At 52.5% G+C, this 24120-nt stretch overlaps 1 protein-coding gene across 1 annotated transcript in view; it reads left to right on the top strand.

Moving 5' to 3' along the window:
* The window catches only part of LOC116971567 (sushi, von Willebrand factor type A, EGF and pentraxin domain-containing protein 1-like), a 127625-nt gene that overhangs the window by 36625 nt on the left and 66880 nt on the right, over nt 1-24120 (top strand). Inside the window, exons 13-18 of the mRNA XM_033018802.1 lie at nt 1517-1696; nt 7416-7595; nt 9577-9756; nt 12951-13130; nt 15112-15291; nt 21078-21257. Coding sequence (XP_032874693.1) covers nt 1517-1696; nt 7416-7595; nt 9577-9756; nt 12951-13130; nt 15112-15291; nt 21078-21257 — 1080 coding nt within the window. The remainder of the gene's footprint in view (nt 1-1516; nt 1697-7415; nt 7596-9576; nt 9757-12950; nt 13131-15111; nt 15292-21077; nt 21258-24120) is intronic.

The following is a 24120-nucleotide window of genomic DNA, read 5'->3' as shown; positions in this document are numbered from 1 at the left end:
ACTCTCTGTGAGAAAAACTGTTTCCTTGGCTCCGTTCTAAATGGCTTACTCCTTATTCTTAAACTGTGGCCCCTGGTTCTGGACTCCCCCAACATCGGGAACATGTTTCCTGCCTCTAGCGTGTCCAAGCCCTTAACAATCTTATATGTTTCAATGAGATATCCTCTCATCCTTCTAAACTCCAGAGTGTACAAGCCCAGCTGCTCCATTCTCTCAGCATATGACAGTCCCGCCATCCCGGGAATAAACCTTGTAAACCTACGCTGCACTCCCTCAATAGCAAAATAATGAAGGTAGGAACACAAGGTAACAACGCAAGTAGATAAAGTGGCAAAGAGGAAGTAAGGTACGCTTGCTACATTTATTGGGCCACTGAGTATAAGAGTCAGGAAGACCTATTGCAGCTTAACAAAACGTTGTTCAGGTCATCTTTGGAATCACATCTGCAGTTCTGCATATGTTACATGAAGGATGAGCAGGCTTTGGAGAGAGTGCAGAAGAGCTTGACCAGGATGCTGCTTACATTAGCAGGTTTCAGCTATAATGAATGGTTGGACAAACTTGTTATCTTTCTGGAGTGTCGGAAGCTGAGGGGACATGTGGTAGAAGTTTATAAAATTATAAGAGGCAAAGAAAGGGTAGGCAATCGGAACCTTTTATCCCTGGGTAGAAATGTCAAATATTGGAGGGCATAGCTATAAGGTCAGAGGGTAAAATTTAAGATAAAGTGCAAAGTTTTTTTTAATGGTAGGTGCCAGGTACACGCTGCTAGGGGTGATGGTAGAAGCAGATATGATTGTTACATTTAAGAGGGTTTCTGATAGATGCGTGAATATTCTGTGGATGGAGGGATATGCAACAGGTGCAGGCTAAAGGGATTAGTGCAAGCAGGCAACATCTTTTGCGCAGACATGGTGGGCAGAAATGCTTCTTATTGTACTGTACTGAGCTCTGTTCTATGTTAATATTGAAGTGCAGTCACTATTGTAATGTACGCAATGTGAAGCCAAGTTGAGCACAGAAAGGTCTCATAGGCAATAATCATAATCATACTTTATTAGCCAAATATGTTTTGCAACATGCAAGGAATTTGATTTGCCATACAGTCATACCAATAAAAAGCAACAAAACACACAAAATACATTTTAACATAAACATCCACCACAGCGAATCTTCCACATACCTCAATGTGATGGAAGACGGAAAAAAAAGTTAAATCTCTTCCCTTCTTTGTTCTCCCGCAGTCGAGGGCCTCGAGCCTTCGTTGACGGGTCGATCTTGGCTTCCGTAGCCAACGGTCGGGCCCTCCGCGACGGGGCAATCAAGCTCCTGCATGGGGGGGATCTCAGCTCCCCGCGCTGGGCGATCGGACCCCGGGACGGGGCTAGTCGAACCTCTTGCGACTTTGGAGCTTCCCGACATCACTCTGTACCGGAGACTGCGAGGTCTCCGGTAGATATAGATTTTCTTTTGATATTTTACTGCTGGTATGGAAATCTGATTTGTCTTTCCTCAGCTGTTGAATGTGGGTCACCCCCATGGTTACAGAACACAATGCGATACCCACCAGAGAACACGACCTACGGCAGTACGGTGGAGTACCAGTGCCTGGCTGGCTATGTACCCGTGAAAGGAAATGGAACATCAGTCTGCTCTGCCCAGGGTCAGTGGGATGGTCCAGACCTGGAGTGTGAAGGTCAGTCTCCAGAGTGTTGCTAATGAAATTTACACCAAATTAACAGGAAAACATCCGAGAGATAATTTAACCTGTGATGTTTCTCTCGCACAATTTTGCTTCCATATGAGCCGGTTTTCAGATAAAACAAAATTAATTTGGGACGAATAGTGAAGGAAATGAAAGGAAGAATGAAAATTGTCTTTATGGAACCGTTCATGATGCAGGACAACAGAAAAGGCTTTACAGTTAATGACATAATAGACAATAGACAATAGGTGCAGGAGTTGGCCATTTGGCCCTTTGAGCCAGCACCGCTATTCAATGTGATCATGGCTGGTCATCCCCAATCAGTACCCCATTCCTGCCTTCTCCCCATATCCCCTGACTCCGCTATTTTTAAGAGCCCTATCTAGTTCTCTCTTGAAAGCATCCAGACAACCTGCCTCCACCGCCCTCTGAAGCAGAGAATTCCACAGGCTCGCCACTCTCTGTGAGAAAAACTGTTTCCTTGTCTCCGTTCTAAATGGCTTACTCCTTATTCTTAAACTGTGGCCCCTGGTTCTGGACTCCCCCAACATCGGGAACATGTTTCCTGCCTCTAGCGTGTCCAAGCCCTTAACAATCTTATATGTTTCAATGAGATATCCTCTCATCCTTCTAAACTCCAGAGTGTACAAGCCCAGCTGCTCCATTCTCTCAGCATATGACAGTCCCGCCATCCCGGGAATTAACCTTGTAAACCTACGCTGCACTCCCTCAATAGCAAAATAATGAAGGTAGGAACACAAGGTAACAACGCAAGTAGATAAAGTGGCAAAGAGGAAGTAAGGTACGCTTGCTACATTTATTGGGCCACTGAGTATAAGAGTCAGGAAGACCTATTGCAGCTTAACAAAACATTGTTCAGGTCATCTTTGGAATCACATCTGCAGTTCTGCATATGTTACATGAAGGATGAGCAGGCTTTGGAGAGAGTGCAGAAGAGCTTGACCAGGATGCAGTTCCTTTTTGAACACTTTGTCTACTCCACTGCGATATCTCCTCAAGGTATGCCTACTTTGAAGAAGTTCTCCTCTCTCCGGAGACAGTTTCACAACCTCCTCTCTAACTGCACACCCTCTGTGATCCCCTCTGCCCTCCAACTGTACGACCACATCCTTACCCAGACTCGATACCACAACCACATTTGCTTCCTCGGGGACTGCCTGCGCCTCCATCTCATACCCCATGGCTTCCAGCTCCAGTTCCCTACCTCCCAGTTCGGACCCCAACCGGACCATCGGTACCGACTGGCTATCCACCAGCATACCCAGCAATTCTCCAACCGGGCACTGAGATCCACCCTGGTCGCGATGCGCCGGCACCAACAGGACCTCACATCGACACTCCCTGGACTTCAGGCCTCACTAACCCAGATCTGCAACGGACCCCAGCTGCATTTCATCCGCCGGAAGATCCATCTCTTTAATAAAAAATTCCTGGCCTACCTTAATTCCACTAAGGACTTTAAATTATCCCGACTCCAGGCCGCTCCCGACGCCTACACTCCGCGACTCGACCGCCCGCAGACTCCGGGCCCCATCTCTGGCCCGCATCGCCTGCCCGAGTCCCGCGACGCCATCTTGGCCACTAGGAGCGACTTCCATACTCACCGGGATGCCGCCTTCACCGACCTCCACATCGATGCCGCCGCCGACCCTCACCTGCCGACCGATGACGCCCAGCCTCGCAGCTTCTACGGTAACTCGGACTTTCTCCCCCTCGTCGATTCCTCCGACATCGCCGCCGGACCCGACCTACCCGGCATCGCCGCCGAACCGGGGCTCCCCCAACATGGCCGCCGCAACGAACCCGATTCATCTCGCCGCAGACCCGCCGACCTTCCGCCCACCGGGAACACCCACGCATCGCCCGCAGTCCCCGATTCAACCACCACTGGACTCCGACCATCGCGTCTGGTGACCCGCGCCACTCCACCCCCCTCCAGCAACCCACAGCCATCGCCTTACCTGGAGCCTGGACTCTACACTGGGCCTGGAGCCTCCACGCTGCTTACTCCCTCTCTCCTGGACTTAACTCCACTGGGTCCTAGCGCCCGTCTGCCCAGCCTTGCCAACCTCAGTGGCTGCTCCACTGACCCTCCCCCATCCCCCCCCCAACCATGTCACCCCCGCTCTTCCCCACCCACATTACAGCCCTCTCTCCCCCCCACCCCCTGACCACCCACCACTCCTCCAACACCCACAACCCCCCCCCCCCCCACACATCGCCCCGTCCCCAGTCCACCCACCTGCCTTCCTCTGGCCCCAACTCCCACCCCTGCCGGGTGTTCACCATCCCCCCCGACCTCCCCCTCTCCCCCACCCAACGGTCTGTCCTCAGCAGAGGTCTTACCTTTGTCCCCCTCCGTCCCCATCTCAATGAGTTCCGCGCCCACCATGACTTGGAGCGCTTCTACCGTCGTCTCCGCCTCACAGCGCACTTCCATGGGAAGGAGTCCTCGCCCCCCAATGATGACCCCTTTTCCCGTCTCCAACGCACCCCCTCCTCGTGGAACCCCTCTCATAAAGTCCCGGCTCTGGAACTCTTTATCCAGAACTGCCGCCGCGATGTCAACCGCCTCAACTTCTCCACTCCCCTGTCTCACTCTAATCTTTCCCCCTCTGAACGCACTGCCATTGAATCACTCCGCAAAAACCCAGATTGGGTCATCAAACCAGCCGACAAGGGAGGTGCCGTGATAGTCTGGCGCGTCGATCTCTACAAAGCTGAGGCCACGCGCCAACTCTCGGACACCTCCTCCTACTTACCCTTGGACCATGACCCCACTGACGAGCACCAGGCCACCATTTCTAGCACCATCACCGACTTCATCAATTCCCACGCCCTGCCCGACCAAGCTTCCAACCTCATCGTTCCCCAGCCCCGCCCAGCCCGTTTTTACCTTCTCCCCAAAATCCACAAACCCGGCTCTCCCGGCAGACCCATTGTCTCTGCGTGTTCGTGCCCCACCGAACTCATCTCCACATACCTTGACTCCATCCTATCCCCCTTGGTCAAATCCCTCCCCACCTATGTTCTAGACACCTCAGACACTCTCCGCCGCCTCCACGCATTCCACTCTCTGGGCCCTCACCCCCTCATCTTCACCATGGATGTCCGGTCACTCTACACCTCCATCCCCCACCAGGATGGCCTCAAAGCCCTCCGGTTCTTCCTCGACCAGAGAAGCAACCTATACCCAGCCACTGACACTCTCCTCCGCTTAGCGGAGTTGGTCCTCACCCTCAACAACTTTACATTTGACTCCTCCCATTTCCTCCAAACACAAGACGTAGCTATGGGCACACGCTTGGGCCCCAGCTAAGCCTGCCTCTTTGTCGGGTACATTGAACAATCCTTGTTCGAGACGTACCAGGGCCCCATCCCCGACCTCTACCTCCGTTACATTCACGACTGCTTTGGGGCCTACTCCTGCACCTACACACAACTGACTGACTTCATCCACTTCACCACCAACTTCCATCCGGCACTCCAATACACCTGGACGATTTCCAACACTTCCCTACCATTCCTTGACCTCACCATCTCCATCGCAGGGGACAGACTCCTGACCGACATACATTACAAACCCACTGACTCACATGGCTATCTGGACTACACGTCTTCCCACCCTGCCCCCTGTAAAGACTCCATCCCGTACTCCCAATTCCTCCGCCTACGCCGCATCTGTTCCCAGGATGAGACATTCCATACCACGGCATTGGAAATGTCCTCGTTCTTCAGGGAACGTGGATTCCCCTCCGCCACCATAGATGAGGCTCACACCAGGGTCTCATCCATACCCCGTAACACTGCTCTCTCTCCCCATCCCCGCACTCGCAACAAGGGCAGAGTCCCTCTGGTCCTCACCTTTCACCCCACCAGCCGGCAAATACAACACATAATCCTCCGCCATTTCCGCCACCTCCAACGTGACCCCACCACTCGCCACATCTTCCCATCTCCCCCATGTCTGTCTTCCGCAAAGACCGCTCCCTCCGCAACTCCCTCGTCAATTCTTCGCTTCCCTCCCGCACCACCCCCTCCCCGGGCACTTTCCGTTGCAACCGCAAGAAATGCAACACCTGTCCCTTCACCTCCCCCCTCGACTCCATTCAAGGACCCAAGCAGTCGTTCCAGGTGCGACAAAGGTTCACCTGTATCTCCTCCAACCTCATGTACTGCATCCGCTGCTCTAGATGTCAGCTGATTTACATCGGGGAGACTATGCGTAGGTTGGGCGATCGTTTCGCCGAACACCTCCGCTCAGTCCGCAATAACCTACCTGAACTCCCGGTGGCTCAGCACTTCAACTCCCCCTCCCATAACCAATCCGACCTCTCTGTCCTGGGTCTCCTCCATTGCCAGAGTGAGCAACAGGGAAAATTGGAGGAACAGCACCTCATATTCCGTCTGGGGACCTTGCGTCTGGATGGCATTAACATTGAATTCTCCCAATTTTGCTAGCCCTTGCTGTCTCCTCCCCTTCCTTAACCCTCTAGCTGTCTCCTCCCACCCTCCCATCCGCCCGCCCTCGGGCTCCTCCTCCTCCTCCCCTTTTCCTTCCTTCTTCCCCCCCCCCCCCCACCCCCCATCAGTCTGAAGAAGGATTTCGGCCCGAAACGTCGCCTATTTCCTTCGCTCCATAGATGCTGCTGCACCCGCTGAGTTTCCCCAGCAATTTTGTGTACCTGCTGCTTACATTAGCAGGTTTCAGCTATAATGAATGGTTGGACAAACTTGTTATCTTTCTGGAGTGTCGGAAGCTGAGGGGACATGTGGTAGAAGTTTATAAAATTATAAGAGGCAAAGAAAGGGTAGGCAATCGGAACCTTTTATCCCTGGGTAGAAATGTCAAATATTGGAGGGCATAGCTATAAGGTCAGAGGGTAAAATTTAAGATAAAGTGCAAAGTTTTTTTTAATGGTAGGTGCCAGGTACACGCTGCTAGGGGTGATGGTAGAAGCAGATATGATTGTTACATTTAAGAGGGTTTCTGATAGATGCGTGAATATTCTGTGGATGGAGGGATATGCAGCAGGTGCAGGCTAAAGGGATTAGTGCAAGCAGGCAACATCTTTTGCGCAGACATGGTGGGCAGAAATGCTTCTTATTGTACTGTACTGAGCTCTGTTCTATGTTAATATTGAAGTGCAGTCACTATTGTAATGTACGCAATGTGAAGCCAAGTTGAGCACAGAAAGGTCTCATAGGCAATAATCATAATCATACTTTATTAGCCAAATATGTTTTGCAACATGCAAGGAATTTGATTTGCCATACAGTCATACCAATAAAAAGCAACAAAACACACAAAATACATTTTAACATAAACATCCACCACAGCGAATCTTCCACATACCTCAATGTGATGGAAGGCGGAAAAAAAAGTTAAATCTCTTCCCTTCTTTGTTCTCCCGCAGTCGAGGGCCTCGAGCCTTCGTTGACGGGTCGATCTTGGCTTCCGTAGCCAACGGTCGGGCCCTCCGCGACGGGGCAATCAAGCTCCTGCATGGGGGGGATCTCAGCTCCCCGCGCTGGGCGATCGGACCCCGGGACGGGGCTAGTCGAACCTCTTGCGACTTTGGAGCTTCCCGACATCACTCTGTACCGGAGACTGCGAGGTCTCCGGTAGATATAGATTTTCTTTTGATATTTTACTGCTGGTATGGAAATCTGATTTGTCTTTCCTCAGCTGTTGACTGTGGGTCACCCCCATTGTTACAGAACACAATGCGATACCCACCAGAGAACACGACCTACGGCAGTACGGTGGAGTACCAGTGCCTGGCTGGCTATGTGCCCGTGAAAGGAAATGGAACATCAGTCTGCTCTGCCCAGGGTCAGTGGGATGGTCCAGACCTGGAGTGTGAAGGTCAGTCTCCAGAGTGTTGCTAATGAAATTTACACCAAATTAACAGGAAAACATCCGAGAGATAATTTAACCTGTGATGTTTCTCTCGCACAATTTTGCTTCCATATGAGCCGGTTTTCAGATAAAACAAAATTAATTTGGGACGAATAGTGAAGGAAGTGAAAGGAAAAATGAAAGTTGTCTTTATGGAACCGTTCATGATGCAGGACAACAGAAAAGGCTTTACAGTTAATGACATAATAGACAATAGACAATAGGTGCAGGAGTTGGCCATTTGGCCCTTTGAGCCAGCACCGCCATTCAATGTGATCATGGCTGATCATCCCCAATCAGTACCCCATTCCTGCCTTCTCCCCATATCCCCTGACTCCGCTATTTTTAAGAGCCCTATCTAGTTCTCTCTTGAAAGCATCCAGAAAACCTGCCTCCACCGCCCTCTGAGGCAGAGAATTCCACAGGCTCGCCACTCTCTGTGAGAAAAACTGTTTCCTTGGCTCCGTTCTAAATGGCTTACTCCTTATTCTTAAACTGTGGCCCCTGGTTCTGGACTCCCCCAACATCGGGAACATGTTTCCTGCCTCTAGCGTGTCCAAGCCCTTAACAATCTTATATGTTTCAATGAGATATCCTCTCATCCTTCTAAACTCCAGAGTGTACAAGCCCAGCTGCTCCATTCTCTCAGCATATGACAGTCCCGCCATCCCGGGAATAAACCTTGTAAACCTACGCTGCACTCCCTCAATAGCAAAATAATGAAGGTAGGAACACAAGGTAACAACGCAAGTAGATAAAGTGGCAAAGAGGAAGTAAGGTACGCTTGCTACATTTATTGGGCCACTGAGTATAAGAGTCAGGAAGACCTATTGCAGCTTAACAAAACGTTGTTCAGGTCATCTTTGGAATCACATCTGCAGTTCTGCATATGTTACATGAAGGATGAGCAGGCTTTGGAGAGAGTGCAGAAGAGCTTGACCAGGATGCTGCTTACATTAGCAGGTTTCAGCTATAATGAATGGTTGGACAAACTTGTTATCTTTCTGGAGTGTCGGAAGCTGAGGGGACATGTGGTAGAAGTTTATAAAATTATAAGAGGCAAAGAAAGGGTAGGCAATCGGAACCTTTTATCCCTGGGTAGAAATGTCAAATATTGGAGGGCATAGCTATAAGGTCAGAGGGTAAAATTTAAGATAAAGTGCAAAGTTTTTTTTAATGGTAGGTGCCAGGTACACGCTGCTAGGGGTGATGGTAGAAGCAGATATGATTGTTACATTTAAGAGGGTTTCTGATAGATGCGTGAATATTCTGTGGATGGAGGGATATGCAACAGGTGCAGGCTAAAGGGATTAGTGCAAGCAGGCAACATCTTTTGCGCAGACATGGTGGGCAGAAATGCTTCTTATTGTACTGTACTGAGCTCTGTTCTATGTTAATATTGAAGTGCAGTCACTATTGTAATGTACGCAATGTGAAGCCAAGTTGAGCACAGAAAGGTCTCATAGGCAATAATCATAATCATACTTTATTAGCCAAATATGTTTTGCAACATGCGAGGAATTTGATTTGCCATACAGTCATACCAATAAAAAGCAACAAAACACACAAAATACATTTTAACATAAACATCCACCACAGCGAATCTTCCACATACCTCAATGTGATGGAAGACGGAAAAAAAAGTTAAATCTCTTCCCTTCTTTGTTCTCCCGCAGTCGAGGGCCTCGAGCCTTCGTTGACGGGTCGATCTTGGCTTCCGTAGCCAACGGTCGGGCCCTCCGCGACGGGGCAATCAAGCTCCTGCATGGGGGGGATCTCAGCTCCCCGCGCTGGGCGATCGGACCCCGGGACGGGGCTAGTCGAACCTCTTGCGACTTTGGAGCTTCCCGACATCACTCTGTACCGGAGACTGCGAGGTCTCCGGTAGATATAGATTTTCTTTTGATATTTTACTGCTGGTATGGAAATCTGATTTGTCTTTCCTCAGCTGTTGAATGTGGGTCACCCCCATGGTTACAGAACACAATGCGATACCCACCAGAGAACACGACCTACGGCAGTACGGTGGAGTACCAGTGCCTGGCTGGCTATGTACCCGTGAAAGGAAATGGAACATCAGTCTGCTCTGCCCAGGGTCAGTGGGATGGTCCAGACCTGGAGTGTGAAGGTCAGTCTCCAGAGTGTTGCTAATGAAATTTACACCAAATTAACAGGAAAACATCCGAGAGATAATTTAACCTGTGATGTTTCTCTCGCACAATTTTGCTTCCATATGAGCCGGTTTTCAGATAAAACAAAATTAATTTGGGACGAATAGTGAAGGAAATGAAAGGAAGAATGAAAATTGTCTTTATGGAACCGTTCATGATGCAGGACAACAGAAAAGGCTTTACAGTTAATGACATAATAGACAATAGACAATAGGTGCAGGAGTTGGCCATTTGGCCCTTTGAGCCAGCACCGCTATTCAATGTGATCATGGCTGGTCATCCCCAATCAGTACCCCATTCCTGCCTTCTCCCCATATCCCCTGACTCCGCTATTTTTAAGAGCCCTATCTAGTTCTCTCTTGAAAGCATCCAGACAACCTGCCTCCACCGCCCTCTGAAGCAGAGAATTCCACAGGCTCGCCACTCTCTGTGAGAAAAACTGTTTCCTTGTCTCCGTTCTAAATGGCTTACTCCTTATTCTTAAACTGTGGCCCCTGGTTCTGGACTCCCCCAACATCGGGAACATGTTTCCTGCCTCTAGCGTGTCCAAGCCCTTAACAATCTTATATGTTTCAATGAGATATCCTCTCATCCTTCTAAACTCCAGAGTGTACAAGCCCAGCTGCTCCATTCTCTCAGCATATGACAGTCCCGCCATCCCGGGAATTAACCTTGTAAACCTACGCTGCACTCCCTCAATAGCAAAATAATGAAGGTAGGAACACAAGGTAACAACGCAAGTAGATAAAGTGGCAAAGAGGAAGTAAGGTACGCTTGCTACATTTATTGGGCCACTGAGTATAAGAGTCAGGAAGACCTATTGCAGCTTAACAAAACATTGTTCAGGTCATCTTTGGAATCACATCTGCAGTTCTGCATATGTTACATGAAGGATGAGCAGGCTTTGGAGAGAGTGCAGAAGAGCTTGACCAGGATGCAGTTCCTTTTTGAACACTTTGTCTACTCCACTGCGATATCTCCTCAAGGTATGCCTACTTTGAAGAAGTTCTCCTCTCTCCGGAGACAGTTTCACAACCTCCTCTCTAACTGCACACCCTCTGTGATCCCCTCTGCCCTCCAACTGTACGACCACATCCTTACCCAGACTCGATACCACAACCACATTTGCTTCCTCGGGGACTGCCTGCGCCTCCATCTCATACCCCATGGCTTCCAGCTCCAGTTCCCTACCTCCCAGTTCGGACCCCAACCGGACCATCGGTACCGACTGGCTATCCACCAGCATACCCAGCAATTCTCCAACCGGGCACTGAGATCCACCCTGGTCGCGATGCGCCGGCACCAACAGGACCTCACATCGACACTCCCTGGACTTCAGGCCTCACTAACCCAGATCTGCAACGGACCCCAGCTGCATTTCATCCGCCGGAAGATCCATCTCTTTAATAAAAAATTCCTGGCCTACCTTAATTCCACTAAGGACTTTAAATTATCCCGACTCCAGGCCGCTCCCGACGCCTACACTCCGCGACTCGACCGCCCGCAGACTCCGGGCCCCATCTCTGGCCCGCATCGCCTGCCCGAGTCCCGCGACGCCATCTTGGCCACTAGGAGCGACTTCCATACTCACCGGGATGCCGCCTTCACCGACCTCCACATCGATGCCGCCGCCGACCCTCACCTGCCGACCGATGACGCCCAGCCTCGCAGCTTCTACGGTAACTCGGACTTTCTCCCCCTCGTCGATTCCTCCGACATCGCCGCCGGACCCGACCTACCCGGCATCGCCGCCGAACCGGGGCTCCCCCAACATGGCCGCCGCAACGAACCCGATTCATCTCGCCGCAGACCCGCCGACCTTCCGCCCACCGGGAACACCCACGCATCGCCCGCAGTCCCCGATTCAACCACCACTGGACTCCGACCATCGCGTCTGGTGACCCGCGCCACTCCACCCCCCTCCAGCAACCCACAGCCATCGCCTTACCTGGAGCCTGGACTCTACACTGGGCCTGGAGCCTCCACGCTGCTTACTCCCTCTCTCCTGGACTTAACTCCACTGGGTCCTAGCGCCCGTCTGCCCAGCCTTGCCAACCTCAGTGGCTGCTCCACTGACCCTCCCCCATCCCCCCCCCAACCATGTCACCCCCGCTCTTCCCCACCCACATTACAGCCCTCTCTCCCCCCCACCCCCTGACCACCCACCACTCCTCCAACACCCACAACCCCCCCCCCCCCCCACACATCGCCCCGTCCCCAGTCCACCCACCTGCCTTCCTCTGGCCCCAACTCCCACCCCTGCCGGGTGTTCACCATCCCCCCCGACCTCCCCCTCTCCCCCACCCAACGGTCTGTCCTCAGCAGAGGTCTTACCTTTGTCCCCCTCCGTCCCCATCTCAATGAGTTCCGCGCCCACCATGACTTGGAGCGCTTCTACCGTCGTCTCCGCCTCACAGCGCACTTCCATGGGAAGGAGTCCTCGCCCCCCAATGATGACCCCTTTTCCCGTCTCCAACGCACCCCCTCCTCGTGGAACCCCTCTCATAAAGTCCCGGCTCTGGAACTCTTTATCCAGAACTGCCGCCGCGATGTCAACCGCCTCAACTTCTCCACTCCCCTGTCTCACTCTAATCTTTCCCCCTCTGAACGCACTGCCATTGAATCACTCCGCAAAAACCCAGATTGGGTCATCAAACCAGCCGACAAGGGAGGTGCCGTGATAGTCTGGCGCGTCGATCTCTACAAAGCTGAGGCCACGCGCCAACTCTCGGACACCTCCTCCTACTTACCCTTGGACCATGACCCCACTGACGAGCACCAGGCCACCATTTCTAGCACCATCACCGACTTCATCAATTCCCACGCCCTGCCCGACCAAGCTTCCAACCTCATCGTTCCCCAGCCCCGCCCAGCCCGTTTTTACCTTCTCCCCAAAATCCACAAACCCGGCTCTCCCGGCAGACCCATTGTCTCTGCGTGTTCGTGCCCCACCGAACTCATCTCCACATACCTTGACTCCATCCTATCCCCCTTGGTCAAATCCCTCCCCACCTATGTTCTAGACACCTCAGACACTCTCCGCCGCCTCCACGCATTCACTCTGTACCGGAGACTGCGAGGTCTCCGGTAGATATAGATTTTCTTTTGATATTTTACTGCTGGTATGGAAATCTGATTTGTCTTTCCTCAGCTGTTGACTGTGGGTCACCCCCATTGTTACAGAACACAATGCGATACCCACCAGAGAACACGACCTACGGCAGTACGGTGGAGTACCAGTGCCTGGCTGGCTATGTGCCCGTGAAAGGAAATGGAACATCAGTCTGCTCTGCCCAGGGTCAGTGGGATGGTCCAGACCTGGAGTGTGAAGGTCAGTCTCCAGAGTGTTGCTAATGAAATTTACACCAAATTAACAGGAAAACATCCGAGAGATAATTTAACCTGTGATGTTTCTCTCGCACAATTTTGCTTCCATATGAGCCGGTTTTCAGATAAAACAAAATTAATTTGGGACGAATAGTGAAGGAAGTGAAAGGAAAAATGAAAGTTGTCTTTATGGAACCGTTCATGATGCAGGACAACAGAAAAGGCTTTACAGTTAATGACATAATAGACAATAGACAATAGGTGCAGGAGTTGGCCATTTGGCCCTTTGAGCCAGCACCGCCATTCAATGTGATCATGGCTGATCATCCCCAATCAGTACCCCATTCCTGCCTTCTCCCCATATCCCCTGACTCCGCTATTTTTAAGAGCCCTATCTAGTTCTCTCTTGAAAGCATCCAGAAAACCTGCCTCCACCGCCCTCTGAGGCAGAGAATTCCACAGGCTCGCCACTCTCTGTGAGAAAAACTGTTTCCTTGGCTCCGTTCTAAATGGCTTACTCCTTATTCTTAAACTGTGGCCCCTGGTTCTGGACTCCCCCAACATCGGGAACATGTTTCCTGCCTCTAGCGTGTCCAAGCCCTTAACAATCTTATATGTTTCAATGAGATATCCTCTCATCCTTCTAAACTCCAGAGTGTACAAGCCCAGCTGCTCCATTCTCTCAGCATATGACAGTCCCGCCATCCCGGGAATAAACCTTGTAAACCTACGCTGCACTCCCTCAATAGCAAAATAATGAAGGTAGGAACACAAGGTAACAACGCAAGTAGATAAAGTGGCAAAGAGGAAGTAAGGTACGCTTGCTACATTTATTGGGCCACTGAGTATAAGAGTCAGGAAGACCTATTGCAGCTTAACAAAACGTTGTTCAGGTCATCTTTGGAATCACATCTGCAGTTCTGCATATGTTACATGAAGGATGAGCAGGCTTTGGAGAGAGTGCAGAAGAGCTTGACCAGGATGCTGCTTACATTAGCAGGTTTCAGCTATAATGAATGGTTGGACAAACTTGTTATCTTTCTGGAGTGTCGGAAGCTGAGGGGACATGTGGTAGAAGTTTATAAAATTATAAGAGGCAAAGAAAGGGTAGGCAATCGGAACCTTTTATCCCTGGGTAGAAATGTCAAATATTGGAGGGCATAGCTATAAGGTCAGAGGGTAAAATTTAAGATAAAGTGCAAAGTTTTTTTTAATGGTAGGTGCCAGGTACACGCTGCTAGGGGTGATGGTAGAAGCAGATATGATTGTTACATTTAAGAGGGTTTCTGATAGATGCGTGAATATTCTGTGGATGGAGGGATATGCAGCAGGTGCAGGCTAAAGGGATTAGTGCAAGCAGGCAACATCTTTTGCGCAGACATGGTGGGCAGAAATGCTTCTTATTGTACTGTACTGAGCTCTGTTCTATGTTAATATTGAAGTGCAGTCACTATTGTAATGTACGCAATGTGAAGCCAAGTTGAGCACAGAAAGGTCTCATAGGCAATAATCATAATCATACTTTATTAGCCAAATATGTTTTGCAACATGCAAGGAATTTGATTTGCCATACAGTCATACCAATAAAAAGCAACAAAACACACAAAATACATTTTAACATAAACATCCACCACAGCGAATCTTCCACATACCTCAATGTGATGGAAGGCGGAAAAAAAAGTTAAATCTCTTCCCTTCTTTGTTCTCCCGCAGTCGAGGGCCTCGAGCCTTCGTTGACGGGACGATCTTGGCTTCCGTAGCCAACGGTCGGGCCCTCCGCGACGGGGCAATCAAGCTCCTGCATGGGGGGGATCTCAGCTCCCCGCGCTGGGCGATCGGACCCCGGGACGGGGCTAGTCGAACCTCTTGCGACTTTGGAGCTTCCCGACATCACTCTGTACCGGAGACTGCGAGGTCTCCGGTAGATATAGATTTTCTTTTGATATTTTACTGCTGGTATGGAAATCTGATTTGTCTTTCCTCAGCTGTTGACTGTGGGTCACCCCCATTGTTACAGAACACAATGCGATACCCACCAGAGAACACGACCTACGGCAGTACGGTGGAGTACCAGTGCCTGGCTGGCTATGTGCCCGTGAAAGGAAATGGAACATCAGTCTGCTCTGCCCAGGGTCAGTGGGGTGGTCCAGACCTGGAGTGTGAAGGTCAGTCTCCAGAGTGTTGCTAATGAAATTTACACCAAATTAACAGGAAAACATCCGAGAGATAATTTAACCTGTGATGTTTCTCTCGCACAATTTTGCTTCCATATGAGCCGGTTTTCAGATAAAACAAAATTAATTTGGGACGAATAGTGAAGGAAGTGAAAGGAAGAATGAAAGTTGTCTTTATGGAACCGTTCATGATGCAGGACAACAGAAAAGGCTTTACAGTTAATGACATAATAGACAATAGACAATAGGTGCAGGAGTTGGCCATTTGGCCCTTTGAGCCAGCACCGCTATTCAATGTGATCATGGCTGGTCATCCCCAATCAGTACCCCATTCCTGCCTTCTCCCCATATCCCCTGACTCCGCTATTTTTAAGAGCCCTATCTAGTTCTCTCTTGAAAGCATCCAGACAACCTGCCTCCACCGCCCTCTGAAGCAGAGAATTCCACAGGCTCGCCACTCTCTGTGAGAAAAACTGTTTCCTTGTCTCCGTTCTAAATGGCTTACTCCTTATTCTTAAACTGTGGCCCCTGGTTCTGGACTCCCCCAACATCGGGAACATGTTTCCTGCCTCTAGCGTGTCCAAGCCCTTAACAATCTTATATGTTTCAATGAGATATCCTCTCATCCTTCTAAACTCCAGAGTGTACAAGCCCAGCTGCTCCATTCTCTCAGCATATGACAGTCCCGCCATCCCGGGAATTAACCTTGTAAACCTACGCTGCACTCCCTCAATAGCAAAATAATGAAGGTAGGAACACAAGGTAACAACGCAAGTAGATAAAGTGGCAAAGAGGAAGTAAGGTACGCTTGCTACATTTATTGGGCCACTGAGTATAAGAGTCAGGAAGACCTATTGCAGCTTAACAAAACGTTGTTCAGGTCATCTTTGGAATCACATCTGCAGTTCTGCATATGTTACATGAAGGATGAGCAGGCTTTGGAGAGAGTGCAGAAGAGCTTGACCAGGATGCAGTTCCTTTTTGAACACTTTGTCTACTCCACTGCGATATCTCTTCAAGGTATGCCTACTTTGAAGAAGTTCTCCTCTCTCCGGAGACAGTTTCACAACCTCCTCTCTAACTGCACACCCTCTGTGATCCCCTCTGCCCTCCAACTGTACGACCACATCCTTACCCAGACTCGATACCACAACCACATTTGCTTCCTCGGGGCCTGCCTGCGCCTCCATCTCATACCCCATGGCTTCCAGCTCCAATTCCCTACCTCCCAGTTCGGACCCCAACCGGACCATCGGTACCGACTGGCTATCCACCGGCATACCCAGCAATTCTCTAACCGGGCACTGAGATCCACCCTGGTCGCGATGCGCCGGCACCAACAGGACCTCACATCGACACTCCCTGGACTTCAGGCCTCACTAACCCAGACCTGCAACGGACCCCAGTTGTATTTCATCCGCCGGAAGATCCACCTCTTAAATAAAAAATTCCTGGCCTACCTTAATTCCACTAAGGACCTTAAATTATCCCGACTCCAGGCCGCTCCCGACGCCTACACTCCGCGACTCGACCGCCCGCAGACTCCGGGCCCCAACTCTGGCCCGCATCGCCTGCCCGAGTCCCGCGACGCCATCTTGGCCACTAGGAGCGACTTCCATACTCACCGGGACGCCGCCTTCACCGACCTCCACATCGATGCCGCCGCCGACCCTCACCTGCCGACCGATTACGCCCAACCTCGCAGCTTCTACGGTAACTCGGACTTTCTCCCCCTCGCCGATTCCTCCGACATCACCGCCGGACCCGACCTACCCGGCATCGCCGCCGAACCGGGGCTCCCCCAACATGGCCGCCGCAACGCACCCGATTCATCTCGCCGCAGACCCGCCGACCTTCCGCCCACCGGGAACACCCATGCATCGCCCGCGGACCCCGACTCAACCACCACTGGACTACGACCATCGGGTCCGGTGACCCGCGCCACTCGACTCCGACCATCGGGTCCGTTGACCCGCGCCACTGGACTCCGACCATCGCGTCTGGTGACCCGCACCACTCCACCCCCCTCCAGCAACCCACAGCCATCGCCTTACCTGGAGCCTGGACTCTGCACTGGGCCTGGAGCCTCCACGCTGCTTACTCCCTCTCTCCTGGACTTAACTCCACTGGGTCCTAGCCCCCGTCTGCCCAGCCTTGCCAACCTCAGTGGCTGCTCCACTGACCCTCCCCCATCCCCCCCCCCAACCATGTCACCCCCGCTCTTCCCAACCACATTACAGCCCTCTCTCCCCCCCACCCCCTGACCACCCACCACTCCTCCAACACCCACAACCCCCCCCCCCCCCACACATCGCCCCGTCCCTAGTCCACCCACCTGCCTTCCTCTGGCCCCAACTCCCACCCCTGCCGGGTGTTCACCATCCCCCCCGACCTCCCCCTCTCCCCCACCCAACGGTCTGTCCTCAGCAGAGGTCTTACCTTTGTCCCCCTCCGTCCCCATCTCAATGAGTTCCGCGCCCACCATGACTTGGAGCGCTTCTACCGTCGTCTCCGCCTCACAGCGCACTTCCATGGGAAGGAGTCCTCGCCCCCCAATGATGACCCCTTTTCCCGTCTCCAACGCACCCCCTCCTCGTGGAACCCTTCTCATAAAGTCCCGGCTCTGGAACTCTTTATCCAGAACTGCCGCCGCGATGTCAACCGCCTCAACTTCTCCACTCCCCTGTCTCACTCTAATCTTTCCCCCTCTGAACGCACTGCCATTGAATCACTCCGCAAAAACCCAGATTGGGTCATCAAACCAGCCGACAAGGGAGGTGCCGTGATAGTCTGGCGCGTCGATCTCTACAAAGCTGAGACCACGCGCCAACTCTCGGACACATCCTCCTACTTACCCTTGGACCAACACTGACGAGCACCAGGCCACCATTTCTAGCACCATCACCGACATCATCAATTCCCACGCCCTGCCCGACCAAGCTTCCAACCTCATCGTTCCCCAGCCCCGCACGGCCCGTTTTTCCCTTCTCCCCAAAATCCACAAACCCGGCTCTCCCGGCAGACCCATTGTCTCTGCGTGTTCGTGCCCCACCGAACTCATCTCCACATACCTTGACTCCATCCTATCCCCCTTGGTCAAATCCCTCCCCACCTATGTTCTAGACACCTCAGACACTCTCCGCCGCCTCCACGCATTCCACTCTCTGGGCCCTCACCCCCTCATCTTCACCATGGATGTCCGGTCACTCTACACCTCCATCCCCCACCAGGATGGCCTCAAAGCCCTCCGGTTCTTCCTCGACCAGAGAAGCAACCTATACCCAGCCACTGACACTCTCCTCCGCTTAGCGGAGTTGGTCCTCACCCTCAACAACTTTACATTTGACTCCTCCCATTTCCTCCAAACACAAGACGTAGCTATGGGCACACGCATGGGCCCCAGCTAAGCCTGCCTCTTTGTCGGGTACGTTGAACAATCCTTGTTCGAGACGTACCAGGGCCCCATCCCCGACCTCTACCTCCGTTACATTCACGACTGCTTTGGGGCCTACTCCTGCACCTACACACAACTGACTGACTTCATCCACTTCACCACCAACTTCCATCCGGCACTCCAATACACCTGGACGATTTCCAACACTTCCCTACCATTCCTTGACCTCACCATCTCCATCGCAGGGGACAGACTCCTGACCGACATACATTACAAACCCACTGACTCACATGGCTATCTGGACTACACGTCTTCCCACCCTGCCCCCTGTAAAGACTCCATCCCCTACTCCCAATTCCTCCGCCTACGCCGCATCTGTTCCCAGGATGAGACATTCCATACCACGGCATTGGAAATGTCCTCGTTCTTCAGGGAACGGGGATTCCCCTCCGCCACCATAGATGAGGCTCACACCAGGGTCTCATCCATACCCCGTAACACTGCTCTCTCTCCCCATCCCCGCACTCGCAACAAGGGCAGAGTCCCTCTGGTCCTCACCTTTCACCCCACCAGCCGGCAAATACAACACATAATCCTCCGCCATTTCCGCCACCTCCAACGTGACCCCACCACTCGCCACATCTTCCCATCTCCCCCATGTCTGTCTTCCGCAAAGACCGCTCCCTCCGCAACTCCCTCGTCAATTCTTCGCTTCCCTCCCGCACCACCCCCTCCCCGGGCACTTTCCGTTGCAACCGCAAGAAATGCAACACCTGTCCCTTCACTTCCCCCCTCGACTCCATTCAAGGACCCAAGCAGTCGTTCCAGGTGCGACAAAGGTTCACCTGTATCTCCTCCAACCTCATCTACTGCATCCGCTGCTCTAGATGTCAGCTGATTTACATCGGGGAGACTATGCGTAGGTTGGGCGATCGTTTCGCCGAACACCTCCGCTCAGTCCGCAATAATCTACCTGAACTCCCGGTGGCTCAGCACTTCAACTCCCCCTCCCATAACCAATCCGACCTCTCTGTCCTGGGTCTCCTCCATTGCCAGAGTGAGCAACAGCGAAAATTGGAGGAACAGCACCTCATATTCCGTCTGGGGACCTTGCGTCTGGATGGCATTAACATTGAATTCTCCCAATTTTGCTAGCCCTTGCTGTCTCCTCCCCTTCCTTAACCCTCTAGCTGTCTCCTCCCACCCTCCCATCCGCCCGCCCTCGGGCTCCTCCTCCTCCTCCCCTTTTCCTTCCTTCTTCCCCCCCCCCCCCCCCCCACCCCCCATCAGTCTGAAGAAGGATTTCGGCCCGAAACGTCGCCTATTTCCTTCGCTCCATAGATGCTGCTGCACCCGCTGAGTTTCCCCAGCAATTTTGTGTACCTGCTGCTTACATTAGCAGGTTTCAGCTATAATGAATGGTTGGACAAACTTGTTATCTTTCTGGAGTGTCGGAAGCTGAGGGGACATGTGGTAGAAGTTTATAAAATTATAAGAGGCAAAGAAAGGGTAGGCAATCGGAACCTTTTATCCCTGGGTAGAAATGTCAAATATTGGAGGGCATAGCTATAAGGTCAGAGGGTAAAATTTAAGATAAAGTGCAAAGTTTTTTTTAATGGTAGGTGCCAGGTACACGCTGCTAGGGGTGATGGTAGAAGCAGATATGATTGTTACATTTAAGAGGGTTTCTGATAGATGCGTGAATATTCTGTGGATGGAGGGATATGCAGCAGGTGCAGGCTAAAGGGATTAGTGCAAGCAGGCAACATCTTTTGCGCAGACATGGTGGGCAGAAATGCTTCTTATTGTACTGTACTGAGCTCTGTTCTATGTTAATATTGAAGTGCAGTCACTATTGTAATGTACGCAATGTGAAGCCAAGTTGAGCATAGAAAGGTCTCATAGGCAATAATCATAATCATACTTTATTAGCCAAATATGTTTTGCAACATGCAAGGAATTTGATTTGCCATACAGTCATACCAATAAAAAGCAACAAAACACACAAAATACAATTTAACATAAACATCCACCACAGCGAATCTTCCACATACCTCAATGTGATGGAAGGCGGAAAAAAAAGTTAAATCTCTTCCCTTCTTTGTTCTCCCACAGCCGAGGGCCTCGAGCCTTCGTTGACGGGTCGATCTTGGCTTCCGTAGCCAACGGTCGGGCCCTCCGCGACGGGGCAATCAAGCTCCTGCATGGGGGGGATCTCAGCTCCCCGCGCTGGGCGATCGGACCCCGGGTCGGGGCTAGTCGAACCTCTTGCGACTTTGGAGCTTCCCGACATCAGTCTGTACCGGAGACTGCGAGGTCTCCGGTAGATATAGATTTTCTTTTGATATTTTACTGTATGGAAATCTGATTTGTCTTTCCTCAGCTGTTGACTGTGGGTCACCCCCATGGTTACAGAACACAATGCGATACCCACCAGAGAACACGACCTACGGCAGTACGGTGGAGTACCAGTGCCTGGCTGGCTATGTACCCGTGAAAGGAAATGGAACATCAGTCTGCTCTGCCCAGGGTCAGTGGGATGGTCCAGACCTGGAGTGTGAAGGTCAGTCTCCAGAGTGTTGCTAATGAAATTTACACCAAATTAACAGGAAAACATCCGAGAGATATTTTAACCTGTGATGTTTCTCTCGCACAATTTTGCTTCCATATGAGCCGGTTTTCAGATAAAACAAAATTAATTTGGGACGAATAGTGAAGGAAATGAAAGGAAGAATGAAAGTTGTCTTTATGGAACCGTTCATGATGCAGGACAACAGAAAAGGCTTTACAGTTAATGACAACTCTGGCCCGCATCGCCTGCCCGAGTCCCGCGACGCCATCTTGGCCACTAGGAGCGACTTCCATACTCACCGGGACGCCGCCTTCACCGACCTCCACATCGATGCCGCCGACGACCCTCACCTGCCGACCGATGATGCCCAGCCTCGCAGCTTCTACGGTAACTCGGACTTTCTCCCCCTCGCCGATTCCTCCGACATCGCCGCCGGACCCGACCTACCCGGCATCGCCGCCGAACCGGGGCTCCCCCAACATGGCCGCCGCAACGCACCCGATTCATCTCGCCGCCGACCCGCCCACCGGGACCACCCACGCATCGCCCGCGGACCCCGACTCAACCACCACTGGACTACGACCATCGGGTCCAGTGACCCGCGCCACTGGACTCTGACCATCGGGTCCGGTGACCCGCGCCACTCCACCCCCCTCCAGCAACCCACAGCCATCGCCTTACCTGGAGCCTGGACTCTGCACTGGGCCTGGAGCCTCCACGCTGCTTACTCCCTCTCTCCTGGACTTAACTCCATTGGGTCCTAGCGCCCGTCTGCCCAGCCTTGCCAACCTCAGTGGCTGCTCCACTGACCCTCCCCCATCCCCCCCCCAACCATGTCACCCCCGCTCTTCCCCACCCACATTACAGTCCTCTCTCCCCCCCCCCCCCTGACCACCCACCACTCCTCCAACACCCACAACCCCCCCCCCCCCCCACACATCGCCCCGTCCCCAGTCCACCCACCTGCCTTCCTCTGGCCCCAACTCCCACCCCTGCCGGGTGTTTACCATCCCCCCCGACCTCCCCCTCTCCCCCACCCAACGGTCTGTCCTCAGCAGAGGTCTTACCTTTGTCCCCCTCCGTCCCCATCTCAATGAGTTCCGCGCCCACCATGACTTGGAGCGCTTCTACCGTCGTCTCCGCCTCACAGCGCACTTCCATGGGAAGGAGTCCTCGCCCCCCCAATGATGACCCCTTTTCCCGTCTCCAACGCACCCCCTCCTCGTGGAACCCCCCTCATAAAGTCCCGGCTTTGGAACTCTTTATCCAAAACTGCCGCCGCGATGTCAACCGCCTCAACTTCTCCACTCCCCTGTCTCACTCTAATCTTTCCCCCTCTGAACGCACTGCCATTGAATCACTCCGCAAAAACCCAGATTGGGTCATCAAACCAGCCGACAAGGGAGGTGCCGTGGTAGCCTGGCGCGTCGATCTCTACAAAGCTGAGGCCTCGCGCCAACTCTCGGACACATCCTCCTACTTACCCTTGGACCATGACCCCACTGACGAGCACCAGGCCACCATTTCTAGCACCATCACCGACTTCATCAATTCCCACGCCCTGCCCGACCAAGCTTCCAACCTCATCGTTCCCCAGCCCCGCACGTCCCGTTTTTCCCTTCTCCCCAAAATCCACAAACCCGGCTCTCCCGGCAGACCCATTGTCTCTGCGTGTTCGTGCCCCACCGAACTCATCTCCACATACCTTGACTCCATCCTATCCCCCTTGGTCAAATCCCTCCCCACCTATGTTCTAGACACCTCAGACACTCTCCGCCGCCTCCACGCATTCCACTCTCTGGGCCCTCACCCCCTCATCTTCACCATGGATGTCCGGTCACTCTACACCTCCATCCCCCACCAGGATGGCCTCAAAGCCCTCCGGTTCTTCCTCGACCAGAGAAGCAACCTATACCCAGCCACTGACACTCTCCTCCGCTTAGCGGAGTTGGTCCTCACCCTCAACAACTTTACATTTGACTCCTCCCATTTCCTCCAAACACAAGGCGTAGCTATGGGCACACGCATGGGCCCCAGCTACGCCTGCCTCTTTGTCGGGTACGTTGAACAATCCTTGTTCGAGACGTACCGGGGCCCCATCCCCGACCTCTACCTCCGTTACATTGACGACTGCTTTGGGGCCACCTCCTGCACCTACACACAACTGACTGACTTCATCCACTTCACCACCAACTTCCATCCGGCACTCCAATACACCTGGACGATTTCCGACACTTCCCTACCATTCCTTGACCTCACCATCTCCATCGCAGGGGACAGACCCCTGACCGACATACATTACAAAACCACTGACTCACATGGCTATCTGGACTACACGTCTTCCCACCCTGCCCCCTGTAAAGACTCCATCCCCTACTCCCAATTCCTCCGCCTACGCCGCATCTGTTCCCAGGATGAGACATTCATTACCAGGGCATCGGAAATGTCCTCGTTCTTCAGGGAACGGGGATTCCCCTCCGCCACCATAGATGAGGCTCACACCAGGGTCTCATCCATACCCCGTAACACTGCTCTCTCTCCCCATCCCCGCACTCGCAACAAGGGCAGAGTCCCTCTGGTCCTCACCTTTCACCCCACCAGCCGGCAAATACAACACAGAATCCTCCGCTATTTCCGCCACCTCCAACGTGACCCCATCACTCGCCACATCTTCCCATCTCCCCCATGTCTGCCTTCCACAAAGACCGCTCCCTCCGCAACTCCCTCGTCAATTCTTCGCTTCCCTCCCGCACCACCCCCTCCCCGGGCACTTTCCGTTGCAACCGCAAGAAATGCAACACCTGTCCCTTCACCTCCCCCCTCGACTCCATTCAAGGACCCAAGCAGTCGTTCC

Source organism: Amblyraja radiata, chromosome 3 (assembly GCF_010909765.2).
Source record: "Amblyraja radiata isolate CabotCenter1 chromosome 3, sAmbRad1.1.pri, whole genome shotgun sequence".
NCBI classification, from domain to species: Eukaryota; Metazoa; Chordata; class Chondrichthyes; order Rajiformes; family Rajidae; genus Amblyraja; species Amblyraja radiata.
The sequence above is the reverse complement of the archived record's forward strand: the minus strand, read 5'-3'. Positions and strand labels throughout refer to the sequence as shown.